Here is a 21,185-nt window from a genome sequence, read left to right on the forward strand (position 1 = left end):
GTGTAAATAGTAAAGAGGGTCGAAAATGTTTGTTTTTGTCATAAATCTATTGTCCTACATAACAAATTTATGTAAAATCTGCCGACTATCAAGTGTTATACTTTGTTATTGCCGTCATCATCTTCAAGAACAAATTATTGCGTAACAAAAAAGTGGTAATAGCAGAAAATCGCAATACCAAATAGTGAAAGCGAAAAACCATAGATATCTGCGGCTTGCACCGGTACATAACGCTATTAACTAAAATAGTCACTAGCACACCCCTCTGATAGAAACATGCTTTTTTATAAATTATATATTTCTTGTGTAGTGATTTGTTGTGGGTCTGTTAATGCTTTTTTGGATAAACAACGTAAGTGACTATAATAAATAAATTAAGAATAACAATTAATTAAATTTATATTTGTGTTAAAAATTGAAATGTTTTCCAATAGGTGTCCACATTTTTAACAGGTCCAATATTAGATATTTTAACTACTGTATTTAATGGAAATATGCTACAATCTTAATCAAAAATACTTTAAATGTTGTATTTATAGGGGATTAAACCACAATATTGATTGAAATGAAAATTACACTTTACTATTTTTTGACGTTTCAATTTCTAATCCGGACATCGTTTCAAAAAATATTATAAATTAAGAATTTATTTTAACCTGTAGATCAAGGGTGTCAAAATTAAAAGCTAACTTATCCCAAATAAACGATGCTTAACTTTAGATGGGTGGCAACAAAAATCAATGTTCATATAAACAAATATATATTTTTTAATAATTTTGGATATATATATATATATATATATATATATATATATATATATATATATTATATATATATATATATATATATATATATATATATATATTGTGGCTAAACACCCCACACGGGGTTACGCCGCTTAATCTCTCTCGATCTATGTTACGAGGTAGATCAGTCCTCATTTTCTTTATTTAATTTTTCCTGTTATTTTTCTCCACTGTTTCCTATCTCTGGTTTTCTCTCTCCATTGCCGTACGTCCGCCCTGTTGAGATCATTTGTTACTTCTTGTAGCCATGTAGATCTTGGTCTTCCACGTCTTCTTTTACCAGTTGGTGTCCATTCCAATATTGAAAATATAGCCATTTTGCCCTTTGCTGTTTTATTTTACAAACTATATCCTCTTTAATTTCGTTTAGTAGTTCATGATTCGTTCTTTGTCTATATTGGTTTTCATTAATTTTTATTGGTCCTAATATTGCTCCTAGGATTTTCCTTTCTAGTATTCTAAGGTCTTTCTCTTGTTTTTTTGTCATACTAAGGGTTTCGGCAGCATACATCATAGTCGGTCGAATTATTGTTTTATATATCTTCATTTCCGATTTCTTGCTCATAGTCGGTCGAATTATTGTTTTATATATCTTCATTTCCGATTTCTTGCTCAGTAATTTATTTTTTAGAAGTTTTTTATTTGCATGGTATGTCTTATTTGCTGTAATTATATACATAATTTGCTGCAAATTATGTAATAATAATAAACATATATAAAGTTATTAATTATTATTATTATTAAAAATTATTATTTACGTCCTGACATGTAGTTGACATCTCTTCTCTGCGACTATCTTTCCTGTTTCGGGAGTAATTTTATTGGCCGAGACTGCTTTCAAAATTAGCCCAACGTGAGCGTTATTAATACAGTTGGGACAGGAGATTTATTTCCATTCATAACAGAAAATAATTGATATCGCTGATAAGTACTTTCAAACATAGAAATAATAAAATAATTTCATATACGAATTTTTGAGTAATTTCAAATCTTGAACCAATGAATTTTGACTTCAAATGGTGTATCCCCCGTTCTTCTTCTTTAAGTGCCGTCTCCCGATCGGAGGTTGGATATCATCATCACTATCTTTACTCTATGTTCTGCTGCTCTGAAGAGTTCTCTAGAACTGCATTTAAACCAGTCCTTTAAATTCTTCAACCATGACACTCTCCTTCTTCCTATACTCCTTCCTCCTCTTATCTTTCCCTGTATTATCAGCCTTAGCAGTTCATATCGCTTTTCCTTCATTACGTGTCCCAGATATTGTAACTTTCTTATTTTTATTGTGTTTATTATTTCGCATTCTTTGCCCATTTCTCGCAATACTTCCGTGTTAGTTTTCTTCTGTGTCCATGATATTCTAAGCATCCTCCTGTAACACCTCATTTCAAAGGACTGTAACTTATTTATGTGTTCTTGCTTTAATGTCCAGCATTCAAGTCGCATATTGCAGTATCGAAAACACGTAGCATCTCAGTGCTGTTACTCTCAGTTCTAATCTAAGGTCTTTGTTGCAGAGAATTGTTTTCATTTTTACAAACGCATTTCTTGCTATTTCTATCCTGGCTCTTATTTCGGTTGTTTGATCATTATTGTCTGAAATCCAGGTTCCTAGGTATTTGTATTTATCAACCCTTTCTATCGGTACATTTCCCAAATGTATGTTTGTTGGTATATTTGTTTTCTTTGTTATTATCATGTATTTGGTCTTTACTATCAGGTCTTTGTAACCCCCGTTAAGGTAGGCAAAATGCTCTCTCACCCAGACTTTAATTTTTTTTAGGTGGAATCAATTTAAAAATTTAAAAAAAATCACACGCGTAGTTAAGGCTTTTACAAAAATTATCTATTTTTTATAGACCCATAGGTTGGGTGTACATAACCTAAAAATGTATTTTTTTTTTCGAAAAAACCTTTTTTGGGAGGTGGTTAAAGATCCAATTTTTGTTTATTTTGTGTATTTGATCAAAAACTGTATATTTGATTTTTTAGATTTTTCGTGCTATCTTCAAAAACCGGAAAAACTATTTTTTTTTTTGGAGTTTTGGGAGATTTTCTTCAATTTGTAGACTTCAAAACAGATCAAATCTAGTTTCTTTATGGGTTATATATATTTTAAATTAAATAAGGTCCGTGAGGCATTCAAAAATTGTGCGAAACCCTTTTAAACCCCCCAAAAAAACATGATTTTCATGTTTTGAATGTTTTTACAAACATTCAAAACATGTTTGTGGGATTTTTGAAGATGGTGGACTATACGGAAGACTACGAAAAAAAATCAGAGATAGTTTTTGATAAAATACAAGCCCTACCAACTATATGTTGGAACAAGCCGTTATTTTGCGAATAAAATACCAATTTACCGAAATTCTTTCATCTTAATTTTTTTAATTGTATCAAATTAACAACATTTTTTATGATAATTATATATTTTATGTTGATTACTATTTAATTAATTGTTTGATAGCCAAAAAATGCTGACAACTAAATATTGGAACAAGAGGATTTTAACAAATTAAAATAAAAATTAATAAGGCGTAACGTCGCCTTAGCTTGAATAACAGCCTGAACTCTATTAGGGATTGTATTAACTAGGCCTTCACAGAATTCAGGGGTGAAACTATAAAACTTTAATATTCTGTTATCCCATCCATTTTTTGGTAGATTTAGCCGTATGGCATGAGGCTCCGTCCTGCTGAAAGATAAAATCTCCGGATGGATTTATCTTTGCCGCACTTGGTAGAAACGAATATTCAAGGATATCTTGATATTTGGTTGAGTTTACTATAGCTTCAATAAACTGTAAAGTTGCCATCCCTTTGGCCGACATACATTCCCACACCGTGATGTCCTTCTTCTTCTTTCGAAAACCTAAATATGTACACACTATCTAATTTAATTAAGAAAGCAGTGAATTATCGTTTATTTAAGCCTCTAGATCTTTAAAATTTATAATTTTTTTTATATATGACAAAACAATCTCCATTTTGATCGACTTCGTGCATAGTACTTCTTGATATATAATGCAATGCGTTTGATGAATTTTTGAACCATGAATTTCCCCAAGTTTTTATTGTTGAAATGCTACGAAGCTGTTGTTTTTTCCGATCATGGAAGGAGCGCCATCTGTAGCTACAGAATTAAATTTTTACAGAAGTAGATTGTATTTTTGCAGGTTTTAAGTTTAAAAACATTATTAAATCTATCAAGTCTTATAATGGTAACATGCATCGATATTAGCTACAACAATTCCTCAAAAATGGTTAAATCCTTTAGCTATGCTACCAATGTCCGAACTCTCATCACAGGAGATAGAAAAACTTTCAAAACTAGATGATTTTACTTTAATCTGATCATTTAAATTGGCGGTCCACTCGGTAATTCTTTCCGCAACTGTATTTCAATATAAAGAACTTATTTGAAAAGTATTCGAATTGTCAGGACGAACTTTAATTAGACTTTTGTTGATGAAGTCACCCTGTCTACGATTCTACGAATTGGAAACCAACTTTGTCTTAAGCCTTAACAATGGACTATTTGTCATATTTAATTACATGTTTATTATAGCAAAATTTTTTACAAGGCGTTCAAAATATTAGATTGTTCTATTAGCAAATTCAAACTGTAATAACGTACTTATTTTAAATGAAACCCCTATATATTATTAGTCTGTCGTGTGAAAAATTTACTTAGCTTTTAATCTATATTAGGGTTTCCTGTACCTATCTCCCTTCATTTTTGAAATATTTAAAGATTTCCCAATTTGTATGCTCTAATAATTATAATCAAGTATGCCCTGATACATATTACAAATCTGCTGTTAGATACTGTTAACAATAACATTTAAATTTTATCATTTCATCCCATAGAATGTTTTAATATTTTAGTTTAATTTGTCCTACGTGTGACATTGAATAATTCTTATTTTAAATATAAAATTTTCCGTCCAAAACTTACTGCTTCATGGAAGGACAGTAAATCTCTGGGACGGCAAATTTGAAATATAAAATTTGGGAAGGGTTTTAAAAAAGAAGTGCCATTATGTAATATTCTACCAAAAAAATTCAAAATTCTTGAAAATTGTTCAAAAACTGATCATTTTTTTGACTTTTTTTAGTCACAAAAATTTAATTTTTTTTTGGTCAAATTGTGGTAAACTATCATAGAGAAAACCAAAACAAACAAAATGCTTCAAAGTTTATTAAAATCGACCTACTAGATCCGCCAGTTTTCTAAACGTAGTTTTTATCAAAACATTAATCTCGTATGATTTTTTCTTTTTTGTTGTTTTGTATGTCTTTCACGTGTTTTTCACCTCTCTCATAGTAAGTAACCTCGCTCATAATCTACCAGGACTGAGCAACAGTGCCTTCGAGTCACATAGTATATCAGTCACCTAAGCCTATTTCTTTAGTCAATTAGTTCACTGTGTATGGTATAATATTCACATGAAATCCATGGATAAATTAAAAACACATTCACAATAAAAAATAATAATCAAATACAAAAAGGACAAGATCAAACATAAAAATTATCACTACCGTCGATGATATTTAAATAATATTTAATGTCTAAACCTTATGTAAATTATTTTTTAGCTCCTTTTGTGAAAACTTGTATGATAAAAGAACCAAGAAATATTTTTATAAACTGTTCAACGCATGCCGTTCAAGAATTATTCAATGAAATACCCAAAGGATTACCAGAAATAGGTTTGCAAGTTCTAGATCCCTTACAACTTCCTGTTTTAAATGTAAGTATTATTTTTTTAGATATACATAGAAAAATCAAACATTTATCATAATTTAAAATATTGAAATATCTAATAACGATGTTCCAAAAGTTGAATATTTTATATTTTGGAAGCGAGGAAAATAAAAAAAAAACTTATCACTTGTGCATTTTATATTTCTTTGGCATTCTGCAACAAATGTGATTATAGTTCAATTGTATTATAACTAAAATTCTAAATACCCCCAACACTTGGATATGGTGCATAACACCTACTGCGCTAAGATTAGTCGTGGGAACCAACAGAACCAGTCTTGTTGAAACTTTATATGTAGGCGCAAATTTCCTTCGAGTCTCCATTAGAATATTCTATGTAATTCTATAATATGCTACTAATCTTTTAGATAATCCAAGTAATTTTGTACATCTCTATACCTTTCCACACTGAGTTTAGTCATAATCACAATCTACACCACTTTAAAAGTTAATTCGCTGCTTCAAGTTTCCTTTTCTCGTCTAAGAAAACTAAAACAATAGTAGTCAGCAAAGAACCAACCAGATGTAAAATAGAAATTGTTAGCATTAGTATTAAACAAGTAATGGAAATTTAAAATACCTGTGAATTACACTGTCTAGCTATGAAGACCTAGACAAAGAAGTGAGAGATCAAGAACAAAAAACAAATAGACTGACAGGCAGCCTTAATAACACATATGGCGAAACAGACACATTAAAACTGAGATGAAGTCAAGAATTAATAAAGCCAGTGTAAGACCAATAATGTCATATGTCTCAGAAACAAAACCCGGCACAGCCACAACGCAAAGGCTACTGGAAACTGCAGAGACGAGAGTACTGAGAAGAATTACAGAAAATACGCTAATAGATCATGTAAATGCATCTATTAGCTTAATGCAAAAATGCATTAAGCTAATAGATCGAAAGAGAAGTGAAGACATTAGAAGAAAATGTATCGTACAGTGTATAAATGAATGGACTGAGACAAGAGATAAGTCACCAATCGGCAGAAGAAGTATCGGACGACCGCTCAAAAGATGGAGTGACAACCTTCCATAGAGGTATTAATCCGCCAATGAACAGAATTGCTTATAAAGAAGAAGAAGAAGAAGTTTCCTAGAGACATAATTAATAGAATTGACTACTTATCTTCCTGGACAATTATTACTATATTGTAATTGAATTTGGCCAATCATTCCAAAACTCCAGAAAACTCCATTACTTAAAAATTACTTAATCAATCCATATTCATAATCAATTCAATTTTTGTATTTTTCTTAGTTATTGTTGTCACGCCATTTTATCGGGTAATGACAGTATTCGAATTCATCAGGCATATAATTTAATTTATACTATGTGTCGCAAAAATGCATTAAGCTTGACATGATTTGTTATACCTTCATTATCATAAAATTGCATCTGTTAAAGTTGACCATACAAATATGTAATTATAATTGAGAAAACGTACACAAGGGGTGATTATTTATTTTAGACCAATGTGTTGCCAATTTAAATTGCCGTGAATTACCTAATTATTTTGTTTATTTATTTTATTACAAATATTATGAATATTTAGTACTTTAATAAAATAATTAAAATTAAAAAAATAAAACATCGAAATATCTAAAATATTTAAAAGAATTGTTGAAAACTTTTGTAATTTTTGGTAGCAGAAGCAATATATTTCTACTTATTCTATACTTATTCTACTATAGTAGATAGAAGACATTATTTGTAATAATATTTGTTTAAATAAAGATGAAAAGGTAAATATTAAATATAACAATAAGTGCCAAACAAGAAAAAAGAGTCTAAGGAAATGAAAAAAGTTGCAGATGGGAAAATAAGATTTTTGAAATTGAAATGAAGAATAGAATACCGTATTGCTAGAACAGACGAATGGGAGAGGAGTAAATTGGTATAAATTTGACTTCAAAAGAGTCGTGGTCGCTTGATGTCCAAAAAGCTCTTGATCAAATATGACATGATGGACTGATCAGGAAGTTGATTGACATCAGGGCATTATTCCAATTTATAAAAATTGTAAGATTAAATCTGAGTTACAGAACTATTAGAGTTAGATGAAGGTAATATCTCTACAACCTTTACTTCACAAGCTAGAGTCCCACAAGGTTCTATTCTAGCTCCGCTATTCTATTAGTTTTTATTATATCTTATTATTAAAAAGCTATAGAAAACTAAACTTAAAGTAATTACAATTATTTCTCGCTGGACTGGGCTCACACACAGATATCATAACATAACCTGGGCGCAAAGTGGACACAATAAAATACTGATTCGTCAAATGCAGATAAAGCGACTGAACACATTATCTGCAACTACAAGTATGATTTATGTTGTGTATATAAATGGTCGATGATATTGGCTATAAGCAGATATAATTAATTTTTTTAAAATTTAAATCAGAAACTACATAAAAAAAGCCTTGAAATTAGTATTTTACCACCAGACAAAAAACCCAGTACCTTCTGCTCGATTACATATGTAGGCAAGATATCAAAAAAAATAGCCAAACATATAAAAAAGAAAGAAATAACATCAGCTTTTAGAACAAATAACTTAGGCAAATATATTAAGAACTACAAGAGCCTAAAGAAAAAGCACTTCCACAGTTCCACAATAGTGTAACAAACTTATATGTGGCGACTGCCCAAAAACTTACATCGGTCAAACTGGTAAAACTTTTAACAAACGTATAGCAAAACATAAAATAGTTTAATGATAGAAAAAGAAATTCTACATACAGACTTCACCTTCTGGACTTGGTTTTTACGGAAATTAACAAATTAAAAACTACAGACAGACTCTGAATGAACAGCTTGAGACAAACAGTTCTCCCCTCCCCTCAAATTATTCAGTTAAATAGTATAAAGTGTAAACATACCAAAAATAGATCACTTGAGAAAGGCACTCTACCGAAACAGCTGTAGTGATAAAAAATTATAATAAATTTTGTGGAAGTTTTGGAAACAAAAGTTTTCATTGTTTTATTGTTATATAAAATGAATTTTCATCAAGTAACGGTCGAATCAATCATGTAAATAATGTTCTTATAGTTAAACCACAGGCATTCACCTGTTATGTATAAACAATATGGAAATACACGCTTACAATACTTATTGCAGAATACACAAATATATTTCGTAAGAAATGTATTCTTCTTTTTAGATCCTCCAAGGTGGTGGAGGAGCTGTAACCGTTAATGCTTCCCTTGACAACGTCACAGTGGTAGGATTTGGAAAAACCAAAATTCTTTACAACAGTGTAGATCCCAAAACATACGATTTTTATACAAAACTTTCACTACCTAGGTTGCGAATTGACGGTAACTATGAACTTTTGGGCAAAATTCTGGTTATACCTTTACGAGGAAAAGGAGCCTTGTGGTTTGATGCAAGTAAGTAATTTTTATGTGCAGTAGTGGCTTAAAAATGGAAATAAATATATCAAACTCAAGTAAGTATTTTCTATTGGCTTTTTAGTTTAGTAATTTAATTATTTAAAACTTTCAATAATAACAATATCCAAAACAGCAGTATTTGTGATGTTTGAGATGAGAAGAGCTATTTGAGAGTGAAGAGAATTTGAGAATGGGAAAGATACCTGACGGAACTGTTTAAAGCAAAGGAAAATAATAATCAACACAATAACGTACCTGAATTAAGACAATTAGAAAGAAATAGAAATCAGTTTTCAGGAAGTAGAAATAGTTATAAATTTACTCAAAAATAGAAAGTCACCAGAACCAGACGGAATAACCAACGAGCTTCTAAAACACGGAGAAGAAAGTATAACCCTAGAGATGACAAAACTTATACAAAAACTAATATTGCACTGTAAGATACGAGACGCATGAAGAAACAGCATAATAATACCAATGTTCAAGAAAGGAGATAAAGAAGACCCCAACAATTATAGAGGTATAAATCTACTAAACACCGCACCGCACTTAAGCTTACCACAAAAGTCCTAACCAACAAAATCAATGAACTAACAACTTTATCAGATGAACAACAAGGATTCAGATCCGGAAGATACCGCGTAGACGCCGTATTTGTACTAAGACAAATCACAGAAAAGGCTATCGAGTGCAATAAACCAGCAAATCTGTGTTTTATAGACCTGACAAAGGCTTTCGATCGCATCCAAGTCGAAGACGTCTTACACCTACTGTATAAAAGAAACATACAATATTATACAAACCATCGAAAACATCTACTTCCATAATCGAATACAGGCAAAGGTAAATGGAAAATACAATGTATACGAAACAGAAGACGAACTCCAAAGATTAACACACATCATCAATACAATAGCCAAGAAATACAATATGATAATGTCAGCAGAAAAAAACCAAATGTATGACAACATCTAAATACCCACTATGATGTAAAATCGAAATTGATGGGAAAATATTAAAGCAGGAAGCAAGGTTTAGATATTTTGGGATAGATATAACTAGGTACGGAGAAGTATGACAACAAAGCTTAAAAGCAAGTAAAGCGGCGGGATTTCTTAATGACACAATCTGGAAGAACAAACACCTAAGATAAGACACAAAAACAAGAATCTATAAAGCAGCAATTAGACCTATATTAACATACACGGCGGAGACAACACCTGACACATCTAAAACGAGACGACTACTAGAAACAACAGAGATGAAAATACTCCGACGAATATCAGGGAAAAGTCTGTTGGACAGGGAGAGAAGCGAAAACATAAGAAGAGCATGCAATATAGAAGACATAAATGGATGGGTGAAAAAACGGAAACAGGAGTAGAACGAACACATTAGTAGAATGGCAGAAGATAGGATAGTAGGAATAGCACGACATAAGTCACCAAATGGACGAAGAAGTATTGGCAGACCAAGAAAAAGATGGTGCGACAATTTAAATAATTTAGGAGACTAATATTGAAGAAGAAACAGGATTTAAAGTCTACATACAAGAAGGAAAAAGAAGAAGACTTTCTACACGTCATTCTAATCAGTTACTATCGAACACTCATAGAGATAAACACCTTCTCTTGCTCGGCAACACCTAGGAGTCTTGTGTTGCCATGATGTAAATCTTTTTTTAAAGCTTACATACAAGAAGGAAGAAGAAGAAGAAGAGATGAGAAGAATTGAGTAGTTAGCATCTTGCAAAATGTACTAAAAATGTTTAAAGATCGTATGGCTTTTTATATTGAAGTAAAGAGACATCAATTTTGAGCATCTGATGTACCCACCTTTACTTTCTCTTCTTCTTCTTCTTCTTCTTATTTTTTGTTTTTTTTTTAAGTTGTAGCCTTAGTTGGGATTCCGATGACCAACTTTCATACCAGCGTTTGGGGGGCCTTTCTTGCAATCTTTGCAAGTCTATTATTACTCATTCTATGAACGTGGTCTCTTCATGTTCTTTTTCTTAATTTAGACCAGTTTACAACATGTTGGAGGTTACTCAGGGTTCTGATATCGCTGCTCCTCACTCTATTTCTAAGTGTTTTTCCAGTAACTAATCTTAAGGTCTTAATTTCTGCCGTTTTTAGTAGTGGTCACCAATAACCTACCTGGCATTAGTGGTTGGTGGTAGTGGTTGTTTCTGGTCGTGTTTCTGTAGAGTCTTCATAATACGTCTTACAGAGGTTTTGTAAATTCGTGTTTTGCTTTCGATGCTTGTATACATATTTATTTCTCTATGTTACACTAGGAGAAATCCTGATATCCTTGCCGCTGTTATCGCTTGTGTTTGTATTTCTTGCTTTAGATTTATACTGGGTGTTTCAGAAAGGTATGTCATATATTAAATCACGCATTTCGGGGACAAAAATAAATTGCTTGAATCCAACTTACCTTAGTACAAAAGTGTACACAAAAAAGTTACAGCCCTTTGAAGTTATAAAAAAAATTGTTTTTTGCATTATCTCCTAAACTACTTGACATTTTGTAATAAAAATAGACACGTTACTTTCTTTTTCTGAAAGTATTTTTCATAAAAAAGAAACAACAAAATCTAAGCGCACAGAAAAATTTTAAGGGGAGCGTGCAGCCCTAAATCCCCCCAAACCTTTGAGTACGTTCAAATCAAATGAATTTTGTGGCATCATTAGTTTAACACATTATTTTTAAAAATGTTTTGCCTCCGAACACTTCAAAAAACAGTTTTTATTGAGTAACGGCCCTTTTCATTAACCTTTAAAAAATTACGTGCAACTAAATAAATGGCTTAAATGAATTAACAAATACAAAAAATGTCTATAACCTCTATAAATATGATATTACAATTAATGCTCAAAATGACCCCCATTTTCTTCAATACACATTCGGTATCGTTTTAATAAGGAAAACCGAATGCGCTGAAAAATCATATGACATGAAATTGTTTTGCAGTTTCAATTATTCTAACCCTCAATTGTTGTTCGACCTCTATTGTTACAGAATACACTCTATCTTTCATAAACCCCCAAAAGCATGGGGTTATGGCCTGGACTTCTGGGCGGCCAAGAAATAGGTGCGACACGACCCCTTCCAATCCACTGACCAGGATACTGCCTGCAAAGATATTTCCGGACTTCATTACTGTAATGCGGTGGAGAGCCATTGTAGAAACCACATATTTTGCCTTATTGCAATATTAATTTCTTCCAAATACTCTTGTAAATCGTTTGCCAAGAACTGCAAATAATTATCACGATTTAAATTGTTGGGAAGAAATACTGGGCCTATTATCCACAATTCCTGTCCAAGCATTAACTTTGAAAGTCCTTTGGTGATGAGTCGTTTTTTTTTGCGTGAGGATTTTCGTCGGCCCAAATGTGCTCGTTGTGATGGTTTGTTATTCCATTTCTACTGAAGGCAGCCTCGTCGGTAAACAAAATATTTCTAATAAAATTAAAATTTCGAGTGTTTTCCATTAACAACCAATCGCAAAATCCAATCCTTTTAGGATAATCTTCAACCAATAACTCTTGAACCGTTGTTAAGTGATAGGGTTTAAGCAGCTGATCCTTCAAACGCCTCCAAACCCTTACGTGAGGAACATTTAGTTGAGCAGCTATTACCCTTGTACTTGTTCCAGGGACTTCTTCAATGATTTCTAAAATGTCTTCATCAATTGCATCCATTATTGGACAACCACTATTGCCAGCAACTTGAGGTTGGAATGTACCCTTTTCCCGTAAACGACGATCAATGATCAGAAATAATCGTCTATCGGGTGTATTTCGATTGGGGTATTTTACTGCATAACGCCTTGCACCTGCTGCACTATTTCCTTGACATTCATCTACGATATTCCCGATAGTTTATTGAAATCATAATTTAATCTGATCCAACTTACCCAAAGTCAAATGCATATCTGCCATTTCCTGAAATTTGTAGGCCATTGTTATATCAAAATTTTTAATATTAATCTTATTCACACAATAAATGATAGCTTCAAATTATTGACTATTATTGATGGAACTGTCTATAATTATTGTATCCGTAGAAACTATCTTGCCGACGATCAAGTAGTCATCGTACAAGATAAAGAAGATCTCAGCTTTATGCTCAGAAAACTAGAAGAATAATATAAAAACAACGGAATCGAAATAAACTTACAGAAAACCGAATACCTAACAACAGAAAACAAGGATATGAGAAACCTAGAGATAGACGAGGGAAGACAAATAAATGGAACAGATAAATTCAAGTATTTAGGAACCATAATATCGAACCAGGGAACAACAGAAGAAGATATAAACAACAGACTGAGACAAACAAGAAACTGTATAAGACAACTAAACTCAGTGTTGTGGGATAAGAACATTACGATAAAGACAAAAAAGAGAATATATAATACCCTGACAAGAAGTATCCTGACATATGGGTCCGAAAACTGGACAATAAACAAGAGAAATAGAGGTAGAATAAGAGCAGTAGAAATGGAGTTCCTGAGGAGAAGCTGTAGACTTACAAAAAGAGACAGAATTGAAAACGCAGAGATTAAGTGGAGAATGGGAGTGCAATCAGACATAATCGACTATATAGAGGAGAAGAGACTATCCTGGTACAGCCACGTCAGAAGAGCGGACAGAGGACGCTGGATAAATAAAATCACAGAATGGAGCCCGATTGGAAGAAGAAAGGGAGGAAGACCCCGAAGGTCATTCAGAGATGAAATCGACGAGGCTATGGAGAAAAGAACCCTGCGAGATGGAGACTGGAATGACAGGGAAAATTGGAGAAAACGGTTGAGTGAAGGAAGACAGTGAAAACTGTGGAAATCCTTAGTAGTAGTAGTAGAAACTATCTGTTTAATTGATGGCCAACAACACTAGTTTTTCGAAAAAGTGATAAGAGGCAAAAAAGTTTGAGGCAAAATGATGCCACAAAATTCGTTTGATTTGAACGTACTCAAAAGTTTGGGAAGATTTAGGGCTGCATACACCCCTTAAAATTTTTCTGTGCGCTTAGATTTTGTTGTTTCTTTTTTATGAAAAATGCTTTTAGAACAAGAAAGTAATGTGTCCATTTTTAATACAAAATGTCAAGTAGTGTAAGAGATAATGCAAAAAAACAATTTTTATTTTGTAACTTCAAAGGGCTGTAACTTTTTTTGTGTACACTTTTGTACTAAGGTAAGTTGGATTCAATCAATTTATTTTTGTCCCCGGAATACGTGATTTAATTTATGAGATACCTTTTCGAAACACCCTGTATATACTTTTTACTACAGTAAACTACTGTAAACTTGCGAAAATCTTCGCATACGTGTACATCAAATCACTAAAACAAAAATCACAAATAGCTTATTTTGACAATTATAATTCTTAATTATTTTTTTAGAAAATTTGGAAATCAACGTTAGGAGTGATGTAGTTATGCAGAAACATGATGGTTTTGACTTTTTCCACGTAACCAAAGTCCACGTCAAATTTAGCATTGGCGGTTTGAAATTACATATGGGTAACCTGTTCGACGGAATTAAAGCCTTAGGTAAACAGTTTGCTAAATTACTGTGTTAAAAACAAACGTTTAAATTTAGATCACGCTTTTCAGAAAATTCCTGCAAGGTCAGAGTAATCTGATTTTCTCGAGAATTATAACGAGATAGTTAAAAGCTAGGTTCCTCGATAATTATTAATTAAATAAAATTAAAAAATTCCAAAATTTTAATTAAGTAAAATTAACGAACATCCCAGCTAGGAATCTAATTACATTAATAAAAGGATAATACAGAAAACAAATATTATTATCAGGTTCTGAAAATTTTTTCTTGCGGCATGTATAATTTAAATATGTTTATATGGGATTAAACCATAATTAATTGCAACGATATAATTACATTTTTAACTGCAAAAATTTGACGTTTTGATTTCAACAATGGAAATTGTTATCAAAAAAGATTATTTAAAATTTTGTTGAAAAGATAAGTATAACCGCCATAGTTGTTTACGGGGTTATGTCATATCACAAAATTGAAGAATTAAAAATTGACACACTTGGCCACGGTGTTATAGACAACAGCCATGTCTTAGCTGAAAAGATATAAGGGTGGATTTTTGAACTATGGAACTACAAATTCTGATTATTGCATTTTGGATATGATCTGTAAGCGGTTTGTGTCTGAGAGAGTGTTAATGTATTGTATACGTGTGTTGTGTGTTGCATATGTATTGTGTATGATTGAAAACGATTGTCTCAGACTTTATTAATGCGCTATTGTTGGTATATTCTTGTTGGTATACTCAATACTGAAAAAAAGCCAATAACAAAAATATACCAACAATGGCGGATTAAGAAACTCTAAAACACTCGTTTTCAGTCTTACACAATACATATGCAATACACAACACACGTATACAATATAGTATTTTTCATATAAAAATGCGTGCACGTCACAATTTATATAAAGTGACGTCACTTATATTTAAAATTTCCAGAACGTCAACCTTAGAGTTAAAATTTTCCTAACACAGCTAATAATACGAAACCCATACGGAACTGCTCGATGTTTCATAGGCGTCAACATGGTGTAATAATCAGAAAAAAAAATATCTTTATATTGGAAATTTTAGAATTATAATGATTAAATAACCAAAAATATTTGTTATTATTAATAATATAAATTTTATAAAATAAGTCTTTAAGTCTAATATTCCACAAAATAATATTTTTAATTAAAGAGATTATACAATTGTACGCAACTGATACAGGAATACTTCAAATTTTATTGACAGTTCAGCGTCTGTCAAAAGTGTATAAAGTGTTGCCGCTTTTTTAGAGTAAGAATTTTGTTTATGTTTTGATTTCTTGCACAATTTGATTATAACATAATATATATTAATAAATTGTATTTATAAATACATATTAAATTTAGAATAATAGCTTTAAAAACTAATTATTGTTGTGTATTGTGATTGTGCTATGCCAAAACAAATAAATAGTCTGTAAAAATAGACAGATTATTTTGAACAGGAAATAATGACGGGACGTTTTTACTATTAAAGTCCTAAAAGAGGTAAGTTTAAAATTTAGAATGTATAATTTTGTATTAAAATGTTTTCTAATAGATTTTAGTGTGTTACGGTAGTCTTAAGACTAAGTGTATTTACTGTTAATATAATTTGTTTGACTAGCTACTGTCAACTAAAATGTCAACTAGTTTGACAAATAGTTGACATTTTAAAAAGTCCTCACTTACTAACTATTCTGATGTTTTGGCAAAGCTGTGTGGTTCTGACGTCGTAAATCTTGAATGACGTGCACGCATTTTTATATGAAAAATGCTATACACGAATACTCTCTCACACACAAACGCTTACAGCTAGCACATATAAATAATGCAGAACACTTAGAATAATCAGAATTTTAAGTTCCAAAACATCCACCCTCAAATCATTTCAGCCAAAGCATGGCTGTCGCCTATAACAACGTGACCAAGTGTGTAATTTTTTAATTCTCCAATTTTGTGAAAATACAGTATTTAAATATTAATATATTGATATTGTTGTAGCAGACGATGTTCGATATTTGACATATAATGATTATTAGTAATACAGCCTAAGTTGAGCTTTCACCTTTCTAAGCTTACTCCTCCATTTGGCCGAATTTATTGCCAGATTTCTTGATGCCGGATGGCAAAATCGATCTCTGTTTGTCTAATTTCCTCTAGGAGTGTCTATATCTGAGAAAATGATCAATTTGGTTCTATGCCCACCCGGAAAATGTTGTTATCCTTGTGTCCTTTTGTGGGAAAAGTATGTAATACCAACCACCAGGCCACTCAAAGCTGTGAATTTAATAAAGGTATTACGAGTAAGAAGACATTTAAAAGGCACTACTAGAAAAAACAATCGAAACAAACGTCAATGGTTTGAGCCGATTCTCATGTCTTCTTCTTCCTTAGCTTTTCCTTTTTCAGGGGTCGCTGTTCATTACTCTTCGTCGCCACTTATTTCTGTCCATCGAGTCTTATTCACCTTAACATTTCTCTCTCAAGTCCTCTGCCACTTCTCCTCGGTTTTTCTCTACCTCTTCTTTGATCAACTTCTAACAACTCTATTCTTCGTCCCCTTCATCTCTATGTCTGACATGACCAAACCACTGCAGGCTGTGTTCTTGAATCTTTTTTTGAAACTGTTGTCACCCCGGCTCTCACCTTAATCAAGTCGTTTCTGCTCCTGTCACCTCTAGTCTTACCCAACATCCACCGTAACATTTTTATTTCAGCTACTTCCATCTTTTTTTCCTGCATCTTTTTTACAGGCCACACTTTACCGCCGTACACCAACGCAGATCTCACTACACTCTTGTATATCTTTCCTTTCATCTCTTCCCCGATTTTTCGATCACAAAGAACCCCGCTCATTCGCTTCCAGTTAAACCAGCCAGCCATATCCTGTGGGCAATTTCTCGATCTAATGTCCCATTTTTCGTTATATAAAAGCCAAGGTAGAGCCAAAGAGCATTCATCAAGGAGCCTCCTCCCTTACTTTATCTGTCAGTACATCCATAACAATATTAAACAGGTAAGGACTCAGTGAAGAGCCTTGATGCAAACCAACTCATTTCTCTCTCATACATCTCCATAGCTCTTGTCTAGGAACTGTGTAGTACGCCTTCTTAAGATCTTTAAATATCAAATGTAGCCCTCTTTTCTCCTCACTGTATTTCTCTATCAACTGTATCAATGTAAACAAGGCATCTGTTGTCCTCCTTCTTGGCATAAACCCAAACTGTTCTTCTCCTATCGATGTCGCTCTCCTTAACCTTTGTTCTACAGTTCTCTCCCAAATTCACTATTCTAGCGAATACCATAATATTTTTTGATAAACTTTTTTCACCTCCGACTTGAGGTGGTACCCACACCAAGAGGAGAAGCACATATTGCCATAGAGTAGATTTTGATCTTAGAGCTATTTTTTAACTACTGTCAAAATGTTAAGCAAATCGATGAATATAAACAAAATTCAGAGGTTTGTTCATGTTCATGTTACCGTCAGGCTAACTGTATTTTGCAACGCTATTTCCATGTAATTCTGATATTCTGCAACATATTTTTCGTGTATTGGGCATAATCTTAGATTAATGAAAACTTAGATTAACGAAATGGTTTTATTAATCTAACAGCATAATATTGTTTCTATTTACTGTTTGTAATGTAGATTCTCACATCTTGTTGATTGAATCTTGTGTTTAGCTTAAAATTTCGTCTTGGTACAAATATATATTTTTTTAGAGGAATCAACAAACGCATATTTGAACGCCAACTGGAAGCCAGTAGCTGAATCACTAAATCCAATTTTGTCGAAAACAATTGAAGATATTATGTTGGATATTCTACAGAAAGTTTTTGACAACATACCAGCAAACTTCTTTTTAGGCGATCTTGAACTCTAAGAATGTTTTTGAAGCATTTGTAATTGTACAAAAACCACTGTTTTTCATTAAGGTTATATATTTATAGGTTCTTGTAAAAAGTATTATTAAAATTTAGGAATATATTTTAGGGAAAATAATAAGTTCATAATATCAAGTTCAATGCAAAAACCAAGAAACAAGAAACGCATTACTAAATATACGTTGAGAAACTTATTTTGTTTGTATCTACCTCTAACCTCTATAGTTATTCGTAATCTAACTCTTGTGTTATACTAATACAAAATACTATAAAAATACTAATAAAAAAGAACTGGAAAGCAGGTGCAGAAAGAAGAGTTACAAAAGAAATTACTAAACGTATAATGAAAATGGTATTGAAAAAGTCTGAATACAATAAAAAGTTTATAGATATAGCTAAATTAAAATTCCTAGATATATACAAAGGAGTTGCGGATCCCGAATAAGCCATATTCTTAAATGATATTAAAATCTAAGTCTGCAATAACTACAGTCGGTTCACAATTTGTTGATAGCTCACTACAAGTTTAACCCTAATTAGAAAACTGAAATACAGAGAGGATAGGTAATACGATATTATAGTAAAAACCAACCTAAAACTGACGGTTTAAGACGTTTTAGACTAACCCACCTTATATCTGAAGGAATACAATACCTTATAATCCTATTACGGGGGTATTTTGAATGGTTAGAGATAAACGACCAGTGTCGTAGAGTATATGATTGAAACATTTATTTGAACTAAATAAATATATTTTTTAAATTGTACTTATGTAAATTGTATTTTTTAATAAAACTTATTTATTTTATTCAAAAATAAAAAGTTTCTTGCCATTTGTAAAAGATACATTTATTTAATTAAGGAAAAAGGCGCCAAATGTCGCCTGGCAAAATTTCCAATGTGTTTAAATGTATCCAATATTTTCGAATCCGGAGAAAACTAATAAATATTTTTGAAAAATTTAACCGCAGAATGAAAGATTACATTATTACTCAGGGCAGAAAGTCCCTGAAAACTTCTACAATGTTTATTTTAATATGTTATGTAACAGGGGTGAAAATAAAAGAGAAAATATAGTATAATTTTTAATTGAAAATATTGCATGCAAAAGAAACTTTTTATTTATTCTAAAAAATATTTAAATTTTTCAAAAATGCTGTTTAGTTTTCTCAGGATTTGAAAAAAAAATGGATACATTTAAAACACATTGAACATTTTGACAGGCGACATTTTGCGCCTTTCCCCTTTAATACCCTACGATTACAACTATTATTACTTACCTTATATAATTACGATTAGAAAACTATTCAAATTCAAAATAAATAGGATCAACTTCGGAATCCGAGTCATCTTGAGGGTTAATAATTAGCGGTTGTGTCTCTACGGTCGCATCAATTATGTTATCAAGATCCCACATTTTTTGTTCTTCTTCTATTACATGCCTTACTGCATCTTTCCTGCTTTGTTCTGTAATATGTTGTAAAGACTCGTATAACAATTCACGTACAGCTTGTATTTTATATAACGTATTTTTTCTAGCCACATAACTTTTCATTTGTGCCCAAATGAGTTCAATAGGATTTATTTCGCAGTGGTAGGGTGGAAGTCTAAGGACTGTAATGTTTCGCCTTTCCGTCATTTTGTCAACTACGTATTCCTTGAACTTAGATTTGTGTTGCCGGGCAATTTTTAGAAGTTCTGCTTTTACCATTCCATCTTCGTAAGGCAGATACTTATTCCGCAGCCAGTCAAGAATATCCTGTTTCTTCCACGCAGTCGTTGGAAGTGTTCAATCATCTGCTCAAAATACTCTTCGAAAACATCAGCTGTCATCTCCTCGTGATAGTCTTTTGTGATTTTGGACTGAAATTCCAACAAACCATGCTTAACAAATCCTTTTTCACTGCCAATGTGAGAAATTATTAATCTACTGCCTTTACCAGAAGGTGGGCAGATACCAGTAGACCAACCTTCCATAAAGGCTTGCCTGGAGCTTAATATATTTTTATTTGACCAAATTTTTTTTAGAGTATGACCTGAGTTTACCCACGTTTCATCCTGGTAGAAGATGGGCCTTCCTTCAGCTCGGAATTTTCGTATGGATCTTAGATAATTTCTTCTCCAACATATTATCTCCTCCCGGTCAATCAAAACTGATTTTCGGTCTGATTTCTCCCACCGGAAATTTAATTCTTTTAAAACTTACCACAATTTAGTTCGTCCGATATGAGGCAAATCCGGGTCGCCTCTAACTTCTTGTAAAATTTTGTTTAGGTTTGGTATTTCTTTTTTGAAAAAAAATCCATGAATTTTCCTTCGAATACCATTTTTGGCAAATTCATCAATTTCAATAGGCTTTTCCCTCTCTTTAAGTGTTCGTTTGTGTTTGGGTTAGCTATACCGTGTTTTTTTCTTTCTGATAGGAACCTATATATAGTTGACTCTCCTACGCCAGTCATGTTGGCACAACTTTCGACTAAGTTGCGAACAGTGTTTGTGGGATTCTGAGAAACCAGAGCATCGTGAACATTCAGGACAATAGTCTTCTCTATTGGTGAATAGACAGACTTACTGACTGTACGCAACAGTACCGGTGTAAAACTTGATGATGTTGATGATGAAGCCATCACAAACAATCCAACAAAACGGGCACGAGCGAAAGGTACATATATGTTCGTAGGTATATGGAATAAAAAATCACTCACGCACTGCATATAATTCGCAAAAGAAATATTCG

At 32.2% G+C, this 21,185-nt stretch overlaps 2 protein-coding genes across 2 annotated transcripts in view; one reads left to right on the plus strand and one right to left on the minus strand.

The window, feature by feature from the left end:
- Nucleotides 1-21,185, minus strand: part of LOC140446044 (muscle-specific protein 20-like) — a 120,194-nt gene that overhangs the window by 87,136 nt on the left and 11,873 nt on the right. The window lies entirely within an intron of this gene.
- On the plus strand, nt 200-18,634 carry LOC140447041 (circadian clock-controlled protein daywake-like). The gene is made up of 5 exons (XM_072539628.1): nt 200-352; nt 5,405-5,559; nt 8,745-8,973; nt 14,392-14,541; nt 18,287-18,634. Exons 1-5 carry the CDS (start codon nt 277-279, stop codon nt 18,445-18,447), a joined length of 771 nt encoding a protein of 256 aa, XP_072395729.1. The 5' UTR covers nt 200-276; the 3' UTR covers nt 18,448-18,634.

The sequence above is a fragment of the Diabrotica undecimpunctata genome, chromosome 7, assembly GCF_040954645.1.
Source record: "Diabrotica undecimpunctata isolate CICGRU chromosome 7, icDiaUnde3, whole genome shotgun sequence".
Lineage (NCBI taxonomy): Eukaryota > Metazoa > Arthropoda > Insecta > Coleoptera > Chrysomelidae > Diabrotica > Diabrotica undecimpunctata.

Coding starts and splice junctions, on each gene's coding strand:
- LOC140447041 (XM_072539628.1), top strand. CDS start 277: ATGCTTTTTTATAAATTATATATTTCTTGTGTAGTGATTTGTTGTGGG. Junction 353..5,404: donor TGCTTTTTTGGATAAACAAC/GTAAGTGACTAT, acceptor ATTATTTTTTAG/CTCCTTTTGTGAAAACTTGT. Junction 5,560..8,744: donor TACAACTTCCTGTTTTAAAT/GTAAGTATTATT, acceptor TCTTCTTTTTAG/ATCCTCCAAGGTGGTGGAGG.